Source organism: Phodopus roborovskii, unplaced genomic scaffold, assembly GCF_943737965.1.
Source record: "Phodopus roborovskii unplaced genomic scaffold, PHOROB, whole genome shotgun sequence".
Lineage (NCBI taxonomy): Eukaryota > Metazoa > Chordata > Mammalia > Rodentia > Cricetidae > Phodopus > Phodopus roborovskii.
The window spans coordinates 4,286,716-4,309,850 of NW_026126459.1; the positions used below are offsets into that span (position 1 = coordinate 4,286,716).

The following is a 23,135-nucleotide window of genomic DNA, read 5'->3' on the forward strand; positions in this document are numbered from 1 at the left end:
CTGTGTTGCTTGAAACTGTCAAAAACAAGGGCTGGAGAGATGGGTAGGGGTTAATAGCATTCTGACTGCTTTTCCAGGAGACCTGGGTTTGATTCCAGTACCCAAATGGAAGCTATCAACCATCTATAACTCGTTTGGAAGAGTTACAGCGCTCCATCTGGACTCCACAGGCACTGCACATAGGTGATGCATACCCACAGGCAAACACTCATACCCACGAAATAAAAATATTAAAGAAATCTCAACCACCACCAATAAACAGCTTTCCAGCGGTACCTGGTTGAAAATGAAAGTAAGATTTTGCTGTCTCGATAGACTCCCCAAATTTAGCCGATGGCTATAGCCTGTGGTCTGAACTGTAAATCTTCCAAACTTTGTCAGACAGCTGCTTTTTTTTCTCTACCAACTAGGACGAGCGGACAGGGCCAGGCAGCATTATAAGACCTTAGTAAAAATCTAACAAAGTCTAGGTTTTTCAGACATTTCGAAACAGTAATTTCAGGCACACGGACCGCGTTTGGGGCCGGGACTTCAAACAAGCGACAACAGAGGAAAAAGTAATCCATAGGAAACTACCTTCACAGATCCTAGACCTCTGGCTCAGCCGTTCATCACAAACGTGGTGAGGTGTTTTACGCTAGTATTTGGGCTGCTTTTCTCTCCTTTCTGTTCTCTTAATCTCCGAGGAGTCAATGAATGGAGCTCCCTAAGGTCAGTGCTTAATTAATTGCTTTGGTCTGGCTGCTATAGTATTACAACTCTTGGAATACATAGCATCGATTCCACTATAAAATTTGCTTTACGCCTGCCAGCACGCCGGACATTGTATTCCAGCAACTGCCTTCAGTCATTTAGAGTGCCAGACTTATTTTACTGTTTACTATCTGGGTGAGTAGTGGCCAGATGCGCGGGACCTAGGGAGGACAAGATTGGGTCCCGCTCCTGTCCATCATCCTGAGGCTCCAGGCGGGACAGTTTTGCACTGCGATTTGGAAACTGGCTCCGTCTCTGGAAAGTGAGGGGGCAGTACAGGAAAAAAAAATAAGCGCGGATGTCTCTTTTCATTGGATCGCTATCAAGTCAGTCAAACCTCTGCTTCGCTCCCGTTGGCGAGACTGCTCTAAGCAGGTAGCGTGCACCCCGTGTTGGCCCCTCCCGAGGTGGGAACACGGCTCCCGACCTCTCCGACATTTGTTGTTGGGATTTGGGCTCATTAATTATTCATTAAGATACTTGAGAGGGCTGCAGCGATTGGTGGCTGAGAGACAGGGTGCTTGTGTCTCCACTAGGGATAGGTGTCAGCCTCTCCAGGCAGGAGAAGCTGCGCATAAATTAGTCTAATGAGAGGGGCGGGCCAAGCATAAATTAGTTAAATGAGCCAGAGAGGGCGGGCGGCCGGCTGAGAATTAGCCTAAGTTCTTAAAGATGGCGGCGGAGCGGAGTCGCTCCCCGGTGGACTCGCCGGTACCGGCCTCGATGTTCGCTCCCGAGCCCAGCTCTCCGGAGGCGGCCCGAGCCGCGGCGGCTGCGGCACGACTCCACGGCGGCTTCGACTCGGACTGCAGTGAGGACGGCGAGGCGCTCAACGGTGAGCCGGAGCTGGACCTCACCAGCAAGGTAGGCCCGGGAGGCGGCTGCGGGGCCAGGGGCACCCAAGCGGGCCGGACGGTCTCCGAGGCGACGGCGGGCAGCTGGCCGTCCAGTGGCGCGCCTCTCTGGGACGCGGGAAGGACGCAGCCCACCCACCTGCCGCGCTCCGGGACGTGCGGGGCCCGGGCCCACTCAACGCATCCGGCATCGTCCACTCGGCCTCCCACGCTCTCCGCTCCCACCTGGATCGCTGCTGCCCCTTGGCTCTGCCACGTGGAACGGGGCTCCCAACACCGGCCGCGCGCCCTGTATCCCTGTCCCTGTGTGGGTCAGCCTGTCTTCTCCAGGAAGGGTCCCCGAGACACAGGGTCTTCCTCTTCTTGAAACGTCCGGAATGACCGAGGGTCAAGGTGCCTTGGGCAGGGGGCGGGATGCTCGCGAAGACAGGTAGCTATTCTGAGGGGGATGTAGGGTGGTAACCGCTTCTTTTCCTGGTCCCTGGAAAGGAGACAGAAACTAGTTGCTCAGTCGGCGAGAAGATGTCCGAGGAGTGTCCACTTTCCATGTTCACCCAAACAAAATGAAAAGATGGGGCTGACGAGATGGCCCAGCTGGTAAAGGTGCTTGCCTCCTAAGTTTGACAACCTCAGTTCGATCCCCTAGACCTACCTACTTAGAGAACTGACTCCCACAGGTTGTCTTTTGAAGTCCACACGAACGCTGTGGCATACTCCCCACCCCATGTAATAAAATTTTAAAAACAGAAAGACGGACAATGGGCATGACCACCCAGGAGTGGAGTCATCTCTTGTACGAATGGAATAAGGAAGGAGTTTTAAATAGTGTCTAGTTGTTGGGAAGGAAGGTAGAAATTAAGATCTCACCATAGCATTGTGAAAAATAAAAATGTAAGTATAAGATGTAACGTGTTTAGAAACTGTTTAATGTCACTAAAGAAACTAATGCCCACTTGGAGAGACAGGAAGGATTGGGCTTCCCTTCCAACTCCTGTCATTAAAGAGGTACTGTGACCTTGGGAAAGCTTCTTAACCTCTCAGTTCTCCAGCTATTCCATCAAGAAACTACTAATGTGTTGCAAAAATTAGAAGTGTATGTTAATATACCCATTATAGTACCAGACCCATATCTTAGACTCAGTAAGAATTTTGACTAGATAGATAATTGCCTATGAGGATTAAAAAGCAGCTGATGAAAGATAACCCCGCCCCCTGCCCTTTGTTGGATAATTACAATAGAGATTTTATGGTGCTTTGATGTCTGTGGCCATACTATGCTGAACGAGCCTGATCTCGTTCTATCTTCAAAGCTAAGCAGGATATGTTCTGATTACTACTTGGATGGGAGATTTTATGGAGCTTTGAAAATGTGTGTGACATTTCATGGTGGCACAACTACATAAAACTTGGCTCTAAACTGGAAAGAGCCTTTCTGTGCAACCTAAATAAATGATTCCCCAATTGTTCTTTCTCCTTCAAGTCTCTGGTGGGCATTTGGAAGCCAGCTAGCTTCTTTTTGTCATGGTGGTCCTGTCTAGTTCCTCTAATACCATAATGAGGTGGCCAAGCTCAAGGAGTCCTGCATCCAAAATGTAGGAGACTGTATAACCCTGGCAGCATCTGGGCTACAGTTATAAGTTCTGATGAGTTAAATAAATGGGCATGTTAGAAGTGGACTGGCCGGATGTCAGAACATGGTCAGGGAGCTGAGGAAACCTGAAAACACAGTGGGAAATTGGGACAGAATTGTGAGAGGGTGGTACCTTTTTGACTATTTTATTTAATTGCCGTGAGTAAGGAACTGTTACTTCATCTCAGAGCTGGAAAAATCCTCAGGACTTAGAGAGAGAGAGACAGAGAGAGAGAGAGAGAGAAGCTGACCATATGGAGGAGAAGGGGTGGACTGATAGATTTGAGCCTTGGAAAAAGTTTATACCTCACTATTGCTAAAAAAATGTGAGGAGCTAAGGCTCTTCCAGCTTCCAGCAAGAAAAACAACTAATGGCTAGATTCATGATTGGGTGAAGATAACTTTGTATTGAGTGTTAGTTGAGCCTGGTCTAGATGCTTTTGTTTTTGTTTTATTTTGTTTTGTTTTGAGACAGGCTCTTATTCTATAACCCAGGCTGGCTTCAAACTCATAGTAATTTCCTTGCCTCAGCTACCCCAGTGCTGGTATCACAGACATGAGCCTGGCCAAATGCATTATGTTATTCTGTAGAATAGAAAATTGAAGTTCAGAGAGGTTAAGTTCTTTGTCCAAGGTCACATAGGAGAGTGGCTAGAGAATGAAACCTGGCATGCCTGATGGCAATGACTGCTCCAAATAAGTGGTTGATACTTTGTTATTGACAGGATTTACTAATAATACTAACCTTTGTAGCTGTAGCATTTTTGTTGACAAAGATGGCCTTTCACAGGCAGTTTTCACTGTAGTAATCAAGATAGCTTAGACAAGGTGGAACAGAATTATTGTGTTATTGTGGGAGCTCTAGCCTGTGGGTGGAGGGCATCGCTGTAACTGAGCAGTCTGTCCTTGAACTCCCTGATGCATACTGTAGGCAGAAGATGTTGAGGAGCTGCAAAGCACTGCTCAGCAGTTTCCCCGCAGTATCAGATTGCCTTCCCCTTGTTTGGGACCTAACCCTCTTGTAAAGCAGCTGGTAGCAGGCTGTGCACACTGCTCCTCCTGTGGGTTGTGGTGCAGACATAACTCATTTTAGTGTATCATCTGGGTCTAATAAGGCTGTTTCAGGAGAGGCAGAAACCCTGTGCAGGAGCTGCACAGCTGTGTTCCATTAGAGTGCTCTGGGGTTTTCTCAGGGTCTTTGGTCAGGCTGTTGACCAGCTTTGGCTTTGGAACTCCCAGTGAGTGTGGTCCTAAGGCTGTTGGTTTTTCTTCTAGCTGGTTCTAGTGAGCCCTACATCAGAGCAGTATGACAGCCTACTTCGGCAGATGTGGGAGAGGATGGACGAGGGATGCGGAGAGACCATATATGTCATTGGGCAGGGATCAGGTGAGCATAGCTTTCCTTTCCTTTATTTTAAACCATTATTTAGAGCACATTCCCTTCCCTCTCCCACCTTTTTGACTCATGTGTTCACTGTAGTACCTACAGAACTGCGATTGAATGCCAGCTCCTACATTAGTAGTCAGGACAAGTTTGGGGTCAAATTTTCGTGTCCAAGGGGTCCTACAGCTTTGGACTCCTCAGTTACATATAGGGAATCAAAGCTTTAGGCAAGGCAACCTCTTATTTAAAGTAAGCATAACCAAGCAAGTCCTAGCTGGGTCTAGAATTAACCCTGTGTTGAGTAACTCTAGGTCTTCTCTCCAGGCATTGTTTTTTATGGATCCTATTGCTTTCTCTTTCCTACTTAGCTGAGACTCTCTGTGGTTCTTCTTAAAGCCATCAAGGAAAAGACACCCACAGTTCCTCCCTTCTTCTATCAAGGTACTTTGGCCCAGACCACATGGACCACACAGTCTGGATAACTGTGATAACAGAGATCCCTCCTGCCCCCACTGGATCTCAACAGGCTTGGAGGTTATTATCCTCCAACCTACTTACTCATCATAATGGAGCCTATAGTTTTAGAGAGGCAGACCCCATGTCAGAGTCCCAGAGGAGATCATGGAATTGGTTTTGTCCACCCACTCCACCCTCCAGTCACTCCTTGTTTACACCCTTCGTGCCATAACTTACTTACTACCTTCATCTTCATTACAACATTATCTTTTTAGAAATGAAAATGAATTATTGAGGATCACTTGCAAGAAGGCCAGGCTGGGCTTGTGTATATCATTAGGGGCAGTTTTCTTTTCTTAGTAGATTCATAGAAGGGCACATAATAGTTCTTTGGCAGCCTGAGTTAAGGAGCTCTCACAGGCCTTCTACCAGGCTTGGGAATGCTTGTCTGTGATACTAGCACTTAGGAGGCTGAGGCAGGAGGATGGCCAATTCCAAACCATTCTAACACACTGTCTCAAAAGAAATATAAAGAAGGCTGGGGTTGTAGCTCAGAAACAATGCTTCATTACCTGACTTATGCAAGGCCTGGCTGAATTTTCAGTACTGGGGGAAAAATTGTTCTTAGACTATTTGACGCATATGTTAAGGCTCCTCTAAATCTTGATACTTTTCAAAGTTCTTGTAGATACTTAAAATTTGGTTCCCTGGGCTGGACCTGTAGCTTAGCAGTGGAAGACTCACTTAATATGTACAAGGCCCTGTGCTCTATCACCAGCAATGGAAAGCCAAGCAAACAGAATAAAGTTGGTCCTCGCCCCCAAGAAGGAAAGATGGCATGTACACAAATAAAACAATGTTTAAAAATGCCTCAAGATGACAACTAGAGCCAACTCTAAATCCCACCATGACAACCATTGAAACACGGCTGCCCTATCTCCCCTGCCCTTCCCACTCCTGCCACTCCTCTGCTATGGCACCTATCTCCTAAAAAGAAGACCTGGGCAGAGAGATAGGCAGACTTAGGTCACCTGTCAGGGAAGGGAGGGAGTCAATCAGCATTGCCAAGTGCTACTAGGCAGCAGGTTCAGAAAAGGCTGTTCTGCTTGGTGATAAATCATTGACTCCTTGTGCAGACTCATCAAGTACCTCTCTGTCTCTGTCCTGCCTTCAGAGGACAAAGCAGTCATAGGTCACTTCCTACTTTGTAGGAAGTCACATAAAGGTCAGTTTTGACAAGGGTAGGACTAGTCTTTAAAGACCCAAACTAACTAACTTTCTTTCTTTCTGTACAGTCTTGCTTTGTAAGCCAGGCTGGCCTGGAATTTTTGATACTCCTGTCTTGGCCTTCCCCAAAGACTCAGACTCTCCTTTTCTCTCCTCCTTTAATGCAGTCTTAATTTTACCATAGCCCAGCAACTCAGAACTAATTAACTCTCCTTTGGAAGGTAAGATGTAACTCATTTGCCGTCTCCTACACACCCCACCATTAGCCACATATCATCTTGGTGACTCCGTCTGCTGGATTCTTTGGAGGTTGAGGGAAATCTGAACTGGTTAAACAAGTTGCACATCAGACAGCACTGAATCAGTGGCAAGGCCCCCAGAGGTCCTCTTTATCTCTAGGTTCTGCTGTGTCTTGGTGTTTCTTCCCTCCACCAGGGCCTTCCACTGTAGCATGGAGACAAGGAGACCTTCCTCAGAGAAATGGTTCTTGTTTTGTTTTTTGAGACAGGGGTTCTCTGTGTAACAGCTTTAGCTATCTTGGAACCTGCCTGTCTTCCAAGAGCTGGAATTAAAGGCATCTGCCACCAGTGCCCAGGCAGAAGAGAAACATTACGAGAATAAAAAAAAACCTGATACGCAATCCAAGGGGACTCTGTTCTGTACCGGTGTGTTCTTCATTTGAGGTTGATATTTTAGGATGCAAGTCAGTGACTGTCTAGTAATTTGGGCTCTGGAGCCTGGAAGGTCTGGGTTTACTTGGTGATTTGTTTCCTTGTCTTAAAATGCAGATAATATTGGGCTGGAGAGTTTGTACTGCTCTCCAGAGGAACTGGGTTTTGTTCTCATGCACGTTAGGAGGCCACAGCCACCTGTAACTCTAACTTCTGAGGATCTGACACCCTAGTCTGGCCTCATTGGATAACTACACTCAGGTGCACATTCCCCCTCCCCATATATTTATTTCTATAATTAGAAATAAAATCTTTCAGCTGGGCAGTGGTGGCACACACCCTTTATCCAACAGAGGCAAATGGATCTCTGAGTTGGAGGCCAGCCTGCTCTACAGAGCAAGTTTCAGGACAGCCAGGACTACACAGAGAAACCCTGTCTTGAAAAAAACATAAATAAATGAAATCTTAATCTTAAAGAATTCACGTAAATGAATAGTAAGAAAATATGAGTACTAAGTGTCTAAGTGAAGTTACACAAGCCCTCAAGGAGTGAGTGCACTTGGCATAGAAATGTTAGCGTTAGTAGTAGCCATTTTTCAGTATCCTAGGTTATAGTTTTGTTATGGAATTGCTTTGCAAAAAGAACCTCCAATGTTTCTTAACTACTAAGCTGTGACTTGAGCACTCGTTTAGAGGTTCCAACAGGGGAACACGGTCACTTCATATACCCATCACTGAAGAATGGTTCTCAGTCAAGGAAGGACATCGTCTCAGCTGAGCACAACTTCTGGAAAGACTTGAGAGAGGGAGGGAAGACCTGCCTAGCCAATCAGATCAACCTAATCAACCCTAGTGGGGCTAAAAAATGTTTGTGTTTGTAGGAGTCAGGAACAGCGGCACAGAGGAGTTGTTCTTCTGTGAGTGGTGGAAGTAGGCAGAGGAGACCACATGCACAGAGAGGCATTGAGGCATTGGAGATGTGCATGCAGTAAGGAGAGGAGAATGTGAGATCACAAGTGTTCTGTCTGCACAGTCAGGCAGGGTCCTGAGATTTGTGTCCCCAAAGCCTGGGAAGCTGTCCAGCACCTTGAGTAGAGGAGCCCTTGTGAGAAAGGTAAGCGAGCTGGCAGGATATCAGTGAGGGCTGCTGTGGTCTTTAGTAACTGGACTCTGGCTTTTCTCTTTGGCTTTAGTCTACTCCTAATATGATGAAAGTGGTGCATGCTAGACAAGGGTAATGTGACCACTGGAGAGTTCTGATAGTCAAGGTGACATTGGTGCTGGCCCCTACTGCAAGCCAGCAAGGCAGGTAGATAGTGTGGTGAGGATGGCAGCCTTCCCCAGCTCTCCTTTGGGTCAGTTGTTTTACATTTTCCATTTGAGGACTCGAGGTAGGAAAGCTATTAACCACAGAATAGTTAAGATATGATCTCCATCCTCAGGATGTTCTGTAGTCAGGGGAGCATGTGCACAAGGGCGGGGCATGGCAGATGCTGTAAGGAAGGTAGGTACTTGTGGGGCCTCTTGCCAAGAGGGGACATGCTGATTGGCTGTCTGGGGTGAGAAATGAGGGGCGAGCTAAGCCTATGGGAACCCAGAGGGTGGGGCTCCTGGGTCACTTGCACTGGGACAGAGCTGACAGTGCACCTGAGTGAGGAGTATAGAATGATGGGGGTGGGGAGCAGTGACTTTAAAGTATTGGAACAGAAAGAAAAGAAATACTGTTGATTCTGGAAAGACATTCAGAGATTTTGATGTGAAAGTGGCAAGGCTGAACTATGGCCTTTTTGAAAGCTTAAATGTGTGGGGAATATGCTAAATGGACTGTGGGGGTGGTGCAGGGACAAGACACACAGACTAGATTCACTGAGACCAGTTATTCAATAGAATATGGGTCCAAACCAGACAGTATAGAGTACTGAAATCAGCAGGACTGGGCTGATGAGAGGGTTATGCTTAGGTGACTAGAAGCAAAGTGTTGTCTTTATCAGACCTGGGACAGCACAAGAAGGAACAACCCGGCAGAGGGACAGTAGGGAAGGAAAAGCATCTCCAGTTTACACTATGGCCCCTCTGCAGTAGTATCTGGTTTCTGTTTACCTTGTTCTTCTTCCCTCCCACCTCCCTCTTTTATCTTTGTTTGAGGAGCCTCGTGCTTATGATCTTCCTGCCTCCTATAGAGTGCTGGAATTGTAAGGTTGTTTACTCCCCTGTTAAAAGGCAAGAGCACTGCCTGCTTCACAGAGTTACAGGGAGTGTCCAGTGATTTATTGATGCTAATGACTTGTGTGCTACTATTTACAGGGTGAGTGGGTGAGTCTGAATATTAGACTTGTATGAGTTTTCATCTAGGCCACTGAATTGCATGTGGAGCTTGCTGAGGTGGCCAGTGTTAGATAAAAATGTCTTTGAAGTCTTGACAGTGACACTTGAGGCAATAGAAGGATAGCTAGGGGGAAAGTTTGGAGGAAGAAGGGAGCCTTTGATGGGTGGACTGGCAGAGGCTGGCATTCAAGGGATGAGAGCAGGGGACAACTCTAGCTGGGCAGGCAGGGTTGTAACGGGTAAATGATGGGAGTCACTGGTGATGGCAGCTCCTCTAGGAGTGGTCAGTTCAGAGCACTGAGGATGAATGTCAACAAGATTGGCTAATCTCAGCTCCTTGGTATTCAGAAGAATTGAGGCGATGGTTGATAGCTCAGGTGAGCAGAGACAGTGAGAGAGGGGGTGGTTTTCCCTTTTTGGAGTTGGCGAGCTTGCTCTAGGGAACTTGAGGAAGAGGAGGTGGAGAAACAAGCTTGACCTGGCAAGGTTTCTGGGTGGTGAAAAAGAAGAGGGTAGGTAACTTGCTATAAGGTGTGTGTAGGGGGGATTGAGAAAGGGTCTGAGGGAGTTGTGGGCACTGAACCCCATACTTCACAGAAGCACCTGGTGCGTAACTGTTCTTAGACTCTCCGAAGCTTAGTTGTTCAGACTTTTCCTGTCCGCCTCCATATTCCTAGGCTTAAATTCTTTTTCCAGGTATTGGCTGGTTATCATACCTGAGCCATCATAGTTAAAAACTGTCTTTAAGGAATCCTGGACAATCTTTCCCTTCATTTCCCTCTTCCTGTCTTCTTTGCTTAACCTAGGGCAATGGAATTACTTCTTTGCTGTGCTCCTGCTCTGGCCTCTTGCTTATTGCCTAGAAAGTCTTCCAGCCTACCTTGTTCTGACCATGCTATTGTCCTGCCTGACCCCCAGCCTTGACATAAAGCATTTGCTATTGTCTGGTGTTAAACCAGCTACCATTTTGCTCTGTTTCCTGACACCATCAAGGTCCCTACACACAGGCATCTTCTTGTCCTTGCCTGGTCATTGTCTGCCATGCTTCTGGCTTTGCTTCTCACCTCTGAAGATCCAGTTTGGGGTCAGCACCTGCAAAGCTGCCCTCCACATCCCTAAGCTGTGCTTTGTATTCTCTTTCTTCAGCTCTACAGGGTAGTTCTCAAATCATATTGACATTAACTTCTTATATCTCTCCCTTGGGACTGTGAGCTCACCGAGGGCACTTATATTCCCAGCACCCAGTATGAAGCTTGGCATAAATTCAAAGAGAATCTCTGTGACTCGTGAATGGATTACCCAGTGCCCTGCTAAGAGGGAAAGCTGTGGCACTGTCATACATTAACTCTGTGTGTGCCTAAGTTGTCACTTTTTCTTCGGTACCAGAAGGAAATCTGTTTATATAGATTTGACTGACTAGCTTATTGGGCTCTTGTCACCAGATGGGACTGAGTACGGGCTGAGTGAAGCTGACATGGAGGCGTCCTATGCCACAGTGAAGAGCATGGCTGAACAGATAGAGGCTGATGTCATCCTTTTGCGTGAGCGTCAAGAAGCTGGTGGCCGCGTGCGGGATTACTTAGTCAGGAAACGAGTTGGAGACAATGACTTCCTGGAGGTCAGGTGAGGAGGCCACAGAACACTTGCAGGGGCCCTGCTGCATGACTTTTGGGGGCTTCACAAAGAATGTGGTAAAGGCTGTGATACTGGTGAGTCAGTCTTCCCAAGATGGGAGAGCATATGGACTGGTGTTGGCAGTGCTGCTCTTTGTTTCTGAGTTCTGTCCCTCAGTATTCCATCTCTGACATGTAGGAGGCCTAGCCATGCATTCTGCATTAGCTTGGAAGGCTAGAAATCGGGACTAGGCAGATATTTTGTGCCTTTTATAATTTTGGGGGTCTTTCTGGTAGTGGGATTAGGGTTGTTGGTGTTGAAGGAGCCGGGACTCCTGACTAACTTTGTGCTTCTTGGGTACAGCTCCAGGAACACCCCCTCTGTATTCATCAGGAATAGGGATGTCCTGAGCAAGGGTGCTGGAGCGAACCCTCAGGGGACCCAGTCTCTGGCTGAGTAGTCTCTTTAGGAACTAGCTCTCACACTGGGTTCATATCCATGCAGGGTGGCAGTGGTGGGCAACGTGGATGCTGGCAAAAGCACACTCCTAGGAGTTCTAACACACGGGGAGCTGGACAATGGCCGTGGCTTTGCCCGCCAAAAACTCTTCCGCCACAAACATGAGATTGAATCTGGTCGAACTAGCAGCGTGGGCAATGACATTCTGGGCTTTGACAGTGAAGGCAATGTAGTGAACAAGCCCGATAGCCACGGTGGCAGCCTTGAATGGACAAAGATTTGTGAGAAGTCCACTAAGGTGATTACCTTCATCGACCTGGCTGGCCATGAGAAGTACCTTAAGACCACTGTTTTTGGCATGACTGGCCATTTGCCTGACTTCTGCATGCTCATGGTAAGTGTGACCTTCCCCTCAGGAGGGTACCTGGGGATGCTCTGCAGAGAGGTTCAGGATCACTCTGAGACTGGGGCCTGCTGGTTGGGGTAAGGATATCAGGTTTAGGATCTCGTGAAGCTCAACCCTCTGGCTCTGTGGTCTTTTCCACAGATGAACCTTGACTTTTCTCCTGCATTTAGATCAGGGAGGGGACCTCCTGGTATAAAGCAAGGTATCACTTGCAGATTTCATTTTTGGAAAAGCATAGGGGCTTTCTTCTTACTTAGTGCCATCAGGAATGTTTTCTCTAGTGCCTTAAGGTACTTTGAGAAAGCCACCCCAGGTGGTACCCTCAAGATCAACCTGGGGAAGAAGAGAGAAGAACAGCCCACATCCGGAACCAAGGGCAACAGTCAGTAAGGCCTCTGGCGGTGTCTTCAGTGCCTGGGAGGGGGATGCAGCAGCCATTGTACAGCCCTTTTGGGAAGCTAATATGGGCCTGGCCCCATAAGTGGCTCACACAGTGGGAAGCAGACCCTCCTGGTCCTAGGACTCCCAGAGAGTGTGTTGGAGCAACTTCTCATGTAGTATCTTTGAAAAGGAGAGGGGCAAAGGGCTCAGCTTTGCTCACGTGTGTGCATGTGTGTTCTGCTGAGCTTCCTGTACTTTATCCATAGCTTTGAAGAGAGAGGGAGGGAGGAAGAGAGTGCACACATGCACACAGGGAGTGAGTTTTCAAGTCCTTCCAAAGCCCCGCCACCCTCCTGGTTCTTCAGCTGCCTGTGCTAATAAGTATGGGAAACACAGGCATCTGTTCCTACAAAATGCGCTCAAGTTGCCCCACAAACAGGTTCTCAGACCAACCCTCAAACTGGAGGAAGAGGAGCAGCATGTGCTGTGGGGACGCCCATCCCCTCTGCCTGCTCCTTGGGCAGCAGTTGCCCTCACCTACTGAACCTTGCAGAAGGTTGTTACCGGCTCTTGACTGTGGAAAGCTGCACACTAGAAGGCATGTCTGTGGAAGTCCATAGGGACCATTGGGCCTGTGGCCAGTAAGAAGGGTTTGTAGGGTGAAGAAGATAGTTCCAGGGGGTAAAGGTGCTCGCCCAGCAAGCCTTGTGACCTGAGTTTGATCCCCAGCACCCACATAAAGGTAGGAGGAAACTGACTCCCATCTAGTTATCCTTCCTGACCATTACATGCATGTACATGCACACTAATAATTTTTAAAATTTAATTTTTGTTTAATTTTATGTGTTTGTGTGTTTTGTATGTATGCCTGTGCACCACATGTGTGCCCAGTACTCAAAGAAGTCAGAATAGAGTTGTAGCAGGCTTTCTCAGACAGCCAACCAGTTCCCAAATAATGGCGCAGAGACTTATTAGTTATGAATGTTCGGCATTATCTTATGCTTGTCCCACTTAACCTGTTTCTCTTCATGTACATTTTGCCTTGGGAATTTTCAACTTTCTTTCCTTCTGTATGTCCTACTTCGTGTCTGGCTGGCCCTATCCCCTTTCTCTCTCGTTCTTCCTCCTCCTCTAAATTACTCCTATTTATTATCTCTGCCCACCAGCTTCACCTTTCCCTCTACTGCTTAACTATTGGCCGCTCAGTCCCCTCCCTCCCAAGACGGGGGTTTCTCTGTGTAGCCTTGGCTGTCCTGGAACACACTGTGTATACCAGGCTGGCCTCAAACTCAGAGATCTGCCTGCCTCTGCCTCCTAAGTGCTGGGATTAAAGGCATGCTCCACCACCACCCAGCCTTTCAGCTTTTCATTAAACCAATCAGGTGCCTTAGACAGGCAAGGTGAAACAGCAACATATATTTACATAATTAAACAAATGCAGCATAAATAAATGTAGCACATCTTTGTGTAGTTAAATAAATATTCCACAATAGAGGGTGTCGGGTTCCTCAGAGTCTAGAATTACAGAGAGTTGTGAACTGCCTTGTATATGCTGGGATTTGAACCTAGGTCCCCTGGTTCAGTGCTCTTACTGCTAAACCATTTCTCCAGCCCCTAATAATAGTAATTAAAAAAAAAAAATTCCTATGCTGCATGTATTTTTTTTCTATTAAGAAAGGTTTGGAACCCAACTTAGCCTAAACATTTTTCTTTTCTTTTTTCCTATTTGTAGGAACTGTGTAACAGCCCTGACTGCCTTGGAATTCACTCTGTAGATCAGGCTGGCCTAGAGCTCACAGAGCTCCTTCTGCCTCTGCCTCCTAAGTGCTGGGATTAAAGACCTGCACCACCAGGCCCAGCATGAATATGTTTTTGTTTTTTTTTTTAAAGCAACAGAAAAGGTAGTAAAAATTTCCCCTTCTTCCTGTTTCCAGAGGCAGCCAGTATCTTGTTACAATTAATTAGCATGTATAGTAATTGTGCCTCTTATGAGGTCTAGGATATTTCGTGCCTGTGTACAGTGTGTTTGAACCATATCAGCTAGTTAGCATCTCCTGGTGAGATATACTTTTTCACCATAGCCCAGTGCATGTCCTCCTTGTGTCTTTACTTAGAGATTCAAGTTCTTCATACAATTAAAAAGCATTTTCTAACTGAGCTGCAATGAGTAAGGACAATGATGGATAATCTTCACTCCAAACACAATTTTCCTGTTGACTTAGGCCATCATCCATTTATTAAACTTGTGTAGACAGCAGAAAAATAGCTTGAGTGTGGTGGTGGCTCCTTCCTAGAATCCCAACTCTTGGGAGGTAGAGGGGAGAGGATCATGACTTTGAGGCCAACCTGAGTTACATACTAGCACTCTTCTTTTTCTTTTCTTTTTTTGTCTTGTTTTCCCCGAGACAGACTTTCTCTGTGTAACAGCCCTGACTGCCCTGGAACTCACTCTGTAGATCAGGCTGGCCTAGGCTCACAGAGCTCCTTCTGCCTCTGCCTCCTAAGTGCTGGGATTAAAGACCTGCACCACCAGGCCCAGCATGAATATGTTTTTTTTTTTTTTTTTTTTAAAGCAACAGAAAAGGTAGTAAAAATTTTCCCTTCTTCCTCTGTTTCCAGAGGCAGCCAGTATCTTGTATTCCTGCCAGAGATACTTTAATTTTAAGGTGTATTTATTTTTAATTTTCTGCTTATGAGCATTTTGCCTGCATGCAGGTAGTTGTAGCAGACCAAAAGGAGACATAAGATCCCTTGGAACTGGAGTTTTGGATAGTTGTGAGCCACCATGTAGTTACTGGGAACTGAACCTGGGTCCTCTGGAAGAGCAGCCAGTGCTCTTAACCTCTGAGCCATCTGTCCAGCCCCTTTAGCCCTGTGTTAAAAGTGTGTTAACTGAAAACTAGGGATGTTAAATTGAACACACTTTGGGAAATACAGATGATTGTGCGTCCCAGCCTCTTTGAATTGCCCTTATTATTTACAAGACTCCTCTGGTTTTTTATTGTTGATTTGATTTGAGTTTTTTTTTGCATTACTGAGAACTGAATCTTGGGTCTAGTGGTGCTAGGCAGAGTCTACCTCTAAGTTAATCCCCAGCCCTTCTTTTACTTTATTTTCCTTACATGTGTCACCGAGTTTCCCAGGATGGCCCTAAAAGTTCTCTGTAGTCCAGGCAGGCCTCAGTCTCAGGCTTCAGAGTGGCTGGGGTTGCAGGCTTTGTCACCAGGGTCTGCTTTTCAGGTGTTAAGTCCCCATCACCAGAGCTCGAGGCAATGAATTTCATCCAGCCCAAGTTTCATGAGCAGGCTGGAGTCTCTGCTTTCCTTGTCCTGACAGTTCCTTTCTGTTGGGGCAGGTGGGCAGCAATGCTGGCATCGTGGGGATGACCAAGGAGCATTTAGGCTTGGCATTGGCACTTAGTGTACCTGTGTTTGTGGTTGTCACCAAGATTGACATGTGTCCTGCTAACATCCTTCAAGGTAAGTGAAGCCTCCAGCTGTGGTAGCCCCTGGGTTTTTCAGTGCTTCAGTTCAGAGTGGTCTTCTCCAGAGCCTCAGCCCAGCACCTCCTGCATCCTTGTCTGTGCTAGACCTTGGCCTCAGTTTCCATTAGCTGAGTCCTTTACTTCTTCTGCTCCTATTTAGCTCTTGATTTAAGCAAAGTCTAGATCTTCCTTCTGTTCTTTGTCCCTCCTGGTTCCAATTATAGGATCTATGAAATCCCTAGTCTGCCATTTCTCCCATTGTCCCCAACAGCAGGTGTCCAGCTGTACCATTGAAACAGATGTGTATGGAGGAGTTTGGGCAGAGGGTCTTGTGGCCTGAGCCACCAAAGCTTCCACACAGGCCTGGGGTCTAGGCTCTGCACCTTTTCTGTGATGTTGCAATTTGAACAGAGAACTGTCCCATTAGAAGGTCTCATAAGAAGGGTCCCTGCAGATTTGTAAATGCCCAAGATATTCCTGAGATGAGACCCAGAAAGCAGAGCATTATAGGAAGAACTTCATCCTTGGGAACCCAAGGCACTTGCCTTGTATGTCCAGACTCATGGCCTTAGAAAAGAGGCCCATCTGTGTTCTCTGTACACTGGCAGCATGTACCCACCCAGCTTTGATTTTCCTTTTTGCTCCTCCAGGCATTGTGGCATTTAACCCTGGTCCATCTGTCTGTCTGTCTCCTGCTTGTATCAGTATTGAGTGCACCCATCTTACCCTGGAAGTCTGGCCAGAGAGAAGCCTATGTCCCCTAATTCTGTTCCATTTCACCCTTTAAGAAACCCTGAAGCTGCTACAGCGCCTGCTGAAGTCACCAGGCTGCCGGAAGATCCCTGTCTTGGTGCAGAGCAAAGATGATGTGATTGTCACAGCCTCCAACTTCAGCTCTGAGAGGTAATGGGGGCAAGGCTAAAGGGCATGGAAGCACATGTTTCTAGGCAGGCACCCTTCCCAACAGGGCCACAGTGAGCCATAGGCCAGAACCAGCCAGTCCAGCATGAGGTCTCATGGACATGATTGGAGGAAATAGAATGTTCACATTTGCACAAGTCTCCTAAGCCAGCAGTGTTGTTTAAAGCCTGAGTGGGGCACCTCACATTATGAATTACTGATCTCTGAGATTGGAATCCCAGTTGGGAAATCACATCCTTACCTGGGAAATGGGGATGTTATTAACTTCCTAGACTAGCCAGTCTTTTCTAGAACCATAGAATCGATGGAATGAATATATATCATACAGGTGATATATTAGATTGACTTACACACAACACAGGCTGGATAGTTCAACAATGACTACTTGATGAGCTCCATAGTTGCTTCATCCACAAGGTTGGATGCCTCATTAGTTCATTCTGGAGCTGAAGTCCTCAAGGATACCTGCAGAGCTGCTGGTCTTTAGTCCATGTTGCGAGGCCAAAGAAACTTGACTGTGATGTCAGTAAAGGAAGGCAACGACAGTGGTAATATCAGTAGGCGCATTGGCCAGCAAGGAGCAGGCAAGGGCATTGCTGCCCCTGTTCTCCCTTGGACCTCTGTTTATTTTTATTTTTTGTTTGTTTTTTGAGACAAGGTCTCTATACATAGCCCTGGCTGCCCTGGAACTAACTTTGTAGACCAGCCTGGCCTCAAACTCAGTATCTGGGGCCAGTGCTCTGAACTGACCATTCCTAGAAAAGCTGCCATCACCAAACATTATGAGGGGCCTCCCAGCATTCTACACAGAACCCTGCCCACATTGAGGAAGGACTTCCTTATTCAATTGCTCTTTCCCAGAAATAGCCTTAGCCCCACCCAGAATCTTGTTTTTTACTTGGTTCTAGATCCAATCAAGCTGGCAACCAAGGTGAACCCTCACACTCCCCCAGAGGGCACTTGAGTGCTGGAATGGAAGTCTTGAGCATAGAAGACACCAGTCTTTTTTGTGGTTGGTGGAACACTGTCTTTATGACCCACTGACTTTTTATATTGTCTCTCAAAAGCCCTGTAATTACAGGTCAGTTTGATATTTATTCAGTGAGTCTTTTCATTGCATACATGTTTATTGGACATTCCTTCTATCAGTCTCTTCCTGCAAATGTCCACACATCTAGATTCTAGATGTTGACTAGCACAGTCCAAGGCTCTTAAGCTCATTGGTCCAAGGTCATCTTTTGATAACTGTTCCTTTCCTTTGTCTGTAGCTGGGGCTTAGTTGACAGCCACCATGTCCCCTGACATGGTCTGTGCTTTAGAGAAGCCTGGCATTTGGCCTGTTTCTCTCTCTCTCTCTCTTTTTTTTAATTATTTATTTTTATTATGTATACAACATTCTGCCTTCACGTATCCCTGCAGGCCAAAAGAGGGTACCAGATCTCATTATGGATGGTTGTGAGCCACCGTGTAGTTTTGCTGGGAATTGAATTCAGGACTTCTGGAAGAGCATCTCTCCAGCCCTGGCCTGTTTCTCTAGCCTGGTGCCGTCTTCAGTACCACTAGCTGTCCATTGGGGGCTATATTTCAGGGGCCAGCCCCACTCCAGCTCCTTTGACTCCCTAGCCTGTGAAGGTACTCAGGAAACTATGCAATGTCTGGTTCATGACAAATAAGGCAGTGAAGAGTAGAGCCAAAGGAACTAGGTGACTGATGGGAGGCCTTGGCTGCCCAGGCGCCTCTTCCTTATATTCTTCTCCTCCATTTAGGATGTGCCCAATATTCCAGATCTCTAATGTCACAGGCGAGAACCTTGATCTGCTCAAGATGTTTCTCAACCTCCTGTCCCCCCGCACCAGCTACAAGGAGGAGGAACCTGCTGAGTTCCAGATAGATGACACCTACTCTGTCCCTGTGAGTGCCTTGAGTGGGACTTCACGGGGTGGATGGTTGGTGGGCACTTCCTGCTCTGTCCTCAGTGAATGAGTCTGTGGGCTTCTCCTTGGCAGGGTGTGGGGACAGTGGTGTCTGGGACCACGCTGAGGGGCCTGATCAAGCTGAATGACACACTGCTCCTGGGCCCAGACCCCTTGGGTAACTTCCTGTCCATTGCTGTCAAGTCAATCCATCGGAAGCGCATGCCTGTCAAGGAGGTGCGGGGTGGCCAGACAGCCTCCTTTGCACTGAAGAAGGTGAGTGAAGATGATTCCAGAAACTCCTTGAATTCTAAGCCTGGGCCAAGCACTTTACTGTCTTCAGTTCTTGTGACTACATTGCAAGTTGAGGGTTACTGACCTCACAGAGGAGGAGACTCATCCCTGGGACTGTTTGTCTCTTAAGCTCGCTCTGCTCCTCAGCTTCTGCAGCCTGAGCAGTTGTCACTTGTTCACAGTGCAGTCAGAGGGGAGTATCCCTCCTGTGCACAGTGTCACCATCTTAAGCTTAGGATGAATGGGATCTGTGCCACATACTCTTGCCACTCAATCTTCCATCTCCTGGGGTTAGGTGTGAGTGCTAGCTCTGGGATCACCTACCTTCCTGTAAGCCAAAATGACCAGGAAAAGGGGGATATGGTTTGTCTTTGGTGGTCAGGTCTGCTCTGATTTCTTCCACTTGAAGGCTTGCCTGTCTGTGCAGTCATTCTTGCCTCCTAGTAGCAGTCAGTGTTTAGCTTGCTTCATAGCACCGAGGCTGCCTTGTACTGTCTGCGTTAGATGAAAGTGAGAGGTAGGGCTGTTGGAATGCTTCCTATTCCTAGAGAGACATCTTGATCTCTAGGACTGGGCTGGGTAATTCTGAAGGACACCATGGTCCTTGAGCTCTGTGTTCTCTTTTTTCCTTCAGATAAAGCGCTCATCCATCCGGAAAGGCATGGTGATGGTTTCCCCACGCCTGAATCCCCAAGCCTCCTGGGAATTTGAGGCTGAGATTCTTGTCCTCCACCATCCCACCACAATTAGTCCACGCTATCAAGCCATGGGTAGGTGTCCAAGGTCCTGCCAACCCTAGAGGTTCTGTACTGGTGCCCTCCCAAAGGAGTTCAAGCCATCTAAGCCCAAGGCTTCCAGCTTCAGGCAAGGCAGGTGTCTATCCTGTTGAGCCAAGCCATTCCTTTAGTTCAATTCCTGCAGGTACTCTGAGACCCAGACCTATCCTCAGGGACCACCTGCCAATATTTATTCAGCCAAGATTGTAGAGCATAGCTTTGTGCCTGGTGGTATCATCAAGGTGCTAGGAACAGTCCTATGGGAAGGCATATGTACCCACAAAGGCACTCAGGTTCTGCCACATAGTTCTGGGTAGGGGAGAGATGGGAGGAGTCAGGATCAGATCTAAAAGTAGGCTGCCCTGCTGTATCTGACTCTCAGAGTTCTTGCCCTGGCCTAGAGACACAGCTCTAGCCTGAGGCCAACAGGATAGGTCATACGTCCTGACTCTGGTTCTCTTGGCAGTACACTGTGGGAGCATCCGGCAGACAGCTACTATCTTGAGCATGGATAAAGACTGTCTGCGCACAGGAGACAAGGCCACTGTCCACTTCCGCTTTATCAAGACCCCTGAGTACCTGCACATAGACCAGCGGCTGGTGTTCCGGGAAGGTCGCACTAAGGCTGTTGGCACCATCACCAAGGTATGACTGGGGAATCTTACCTGCCCAAGGAAGCTTCAGTATAGTAACCATGAGCACCACAATCTCCTTTTGAGAACCCAGGAGTCTTCTTCATTCTGGGCTAGAGGCATGGTCCCTGCCCTGGCAGAACTGAGCCAATACTAGGGGACGGCTTCCGTAATGTCTTTGCTTCCCAGGAATTGTCCCTAGGCTTCTTGTCATGGACTTTGGAGGCTGTCTTGAAGGAGAGTAAGTGGCATTGGCATACAGTGATGCTGCATAGGAGGACAGAGTGTCTGGGAAGCCACCTCTGGGCCCTGAGTCTTGCTTGGGACTATGCCTGAGGGCTTCCCACAGCATGGTCAGTTCATTTGGAATAAGTACTGGGTATCAGGGGGGCATGGTTGGAAGGTGCCATGGTGCTTGGGTTGTTTTTCCTGGAGCCCACTTTTTGCCTGCCTCACCCATGGTCTTGTGTAGGACATTTGGTGGAGGATTTGAGCCTTGCCCATATAGAAGAAGACATGGTTTCCTTGTCTGAGATGGCTTTTCTTCCTTAGAAGCTTTCCTCAGGCTTCCTCTTGACAATTTGGTAGAGGCTACAGCACCCACTGCAATGTCCTATGGGACCCAGTCAGTCTTCTTTCCTGCTGTGTTTGAGATTGAACTTAGGCCACAGGGGAGATTCTGAGTCAGTTACTCCTAGGTGGTTGCTTTTATGACTTCTGACAGGCATTTATTTTGCATCTTTGGGGGGGGCCTGAAGTGAAAGCATGATCCACAGTAGACTCTGAGTAGCCCAGATCCTCTTTCAGGAGTAGGGTGGCGGAAGTTTAGAGAGTTCTCCGCAGGACTATCAGCTGGCCCAGAAAGGGCTGGAGTCTTTCTAGGCAGGGAGGGGCAGGGCATGAGGCATCAGTACCAGTCTATGGTGGTTCTTGCTTCAGAATGGGGATGGGAAGGCCTCTTTGTTCTGCCCCTGAGGTGGCCTTGTCATCCTCTTTGCTCAGAACTGGGCAGGCAACTCTGACATCATGCTACCCACTTGGCTTCCACAGCTCCTCCAGACAACCAACAACTCCCCCATGAACTCCAAGCCCCAGCAGGTCAAAATGCAGTCCACAAAAAAGGGTCCCCAGAGCAAACGAGAAGAAGGAGGTCCATCTGGGGTTCCAGCAGCAGTGGGGCCCCCAACTGGAGATGAAGCTTCCTCTCTAGCGACTATACAGGCTGCTACATCCAGTGGTCTCCAGCCACAGGTAAGCAGGGTCTCTATGGCCCCCAGCATGGTGCTGGGAGGGACAAGACTGATAATCAATAAAGAACAGAAAAATGTCAAGGTTCCCCTTTTTGTTGTTTTTATTTTTTTATTTTATTTTATTTTACTTTTTAAGGCAAGATCTCACTCTGTAGGACAGACTGGCCTGAACTTTACTATGTAGGTTAGACCAGCCTTGAACTTAAGGCAGTCTTCCTCAGCTTTTCTGGTGTTGAGATCACAGGTATGAGCCACCATACCCATAAGGCTTCCTATTCATAATAAGAATCTATTTGGGTTCTAGTGCTGTGTGTGGCTGAGATCCAGCACCTGAGACACTGCCTTAGAGCTCCTTCTGCCACATGAGGGAGGTGGCCTTTGCCAGGTCGTTGTGCCACCTTTGCGCCAGACTATTGGCTCACCTGCCTGTCCAGCTCATGGAGGCCTAGTGCCTCTCTCCCTAATGCCTGTCTTGTGTTTTCTCTCTGGTCTTGTCAGAGTAGGCTCCTATATCTGTTGCTATTATTGCACAGTTCTGGTGTTCACTCTCTTCCGCCTCCTGCCCCGTTCTGTGTTTCCTGAACCCCTCTCCCAGTTAGCAGTGACTACTGTTTCCTTTGTGCTTCTCTGACCAGCTACACCGCCATTGCCACACACACCCACAAGTACCAGGAAGACTCCATTTCCCCTTGTAAACTCCTGACCACTGCCTGGCCCTGCTTTAGAGGACCTCCATTTCTCAAGTGCCTGCTTTCTTTCTTTTAGCCCAAGCCCAGCAGTGGGGGCCGGCGACGAGGGGGCCAGCGCCACAAGGTGAAGTCCCAGGGGGCCTGTGTGACTCCTGCCAGCGGCTGCTGAATATCCCCTGGTCCACTTGACCACCCATGGGATCCTCTGGCTACTGCTCACCAGCTGGGCAGAGCATCTTTGACCGCCACCTGCCCACTCCAGCCCACAGCCAGAGCATCTTTGTTGCCATACCCCCATTTTCCAGAGGGGGATTGTAATTTATAAAATGTGAGAAAGGACTAGATGTCCGAGGACTGACCATCTCCCACCTGTCACCCCTTACTCACACACCTTTCGTACATCTGGGCCCTTAATTTCTATTCTTTTTAGTGTGTGTGTGTGTGTGTGTGTGTGTGTGTGTGTGTGTGTGTGTGTGTGTGTGTGTTTGAGGGGATGTGTGCAGGAGTGCAGCTGACCCTGTCAGTCTCCGTTTCAGTCCTGGCTGGCCACTAGCTTTCAAGAGATGCCCCCTGTCCTTCCATCCATCTGCATCTGCCTCAGTGAGATCCTCAGAGCCTTTAGGGAACCTCAGGAGCCCAAGGCACCTATCTTCCCTGGTCAGTTGCCCCTCTTAGCAGGAAGCTCCTTTTTGGCTTGGCAGCTTCTGCCAAAGCAGGTATCCCCCAATCTAAGATTTGGGCCGTTTAATGGAAAGTGGTGGCTTCCCCTGTCTCTCCTTTCCTTCCTAATCTCCCAAGTAGGTAATGCTAAAAGCTCTTCAGTGGCACCTGTGATGTGTGGAAGGCGTGGTGACTGCATTATAGGACTGCCCACTCTGACTTATTTTGTTGTTTTTCAAGACAGGGCTTCTCTGTGTAGCCCTGGCTGTCCTGGAACTCACTCTGTAGACCAGGCTGGCCTTGAACTCTGAGCTCCATCTGCCTCTGCCTTCCAAGTGCTGGGATTAAAGGCATGT

General features: G+C 47.9%; 1 protein-coding gene across 2 annotated transcripts; it reads left to right on the plus strand.

Moving 5' to 3' along the window:
* Positions 1-1,398: 1,398 nt before the first annotated feature.
* Gtpbp1 (GTP binding protein 1) lies at positions 1,399-22,555 on the plus strand. 2 transcript variants are annotated; one of them, XM_051189370.1, is made up of 12 exons: positions 1,399-1,617; positions 4,513-4,624; positions 10,743-10,923; positions 11,419-11,767; positions 15,516-15,639; positions 16,433-16,547; positions 18,332-18,476; positions 18,572-18,754; positions 19,407-19,542; positions 20,015-20,193; positions 21,231-21,431; positions 22,196-22,555. In XM_051189370.1, exons 1-12 carry the CDS (start codon positions 1,426-1,428, stop codon positions 22,286-22,288), a joined length of 2,010 nt encoding a protein of 669 aa, XP_051045327.1. In that variant the 5' UTR covers positions 1,399-1,425; the 3' UTR covers positions 22,289-22,555. The 2 variants fall into 2 exon arrangements, with proteins under 2 accessions (XP_051045327.1, XP_051045328.1); XM_051189371.1 differs by lacking the exon at positions 4,513-4,624 and having other exon boundaries at positions 1,473-1,617; positions 22,196-22,554.
* Positions 22,556-23,135: the final 580 nt, after the last annotated feature.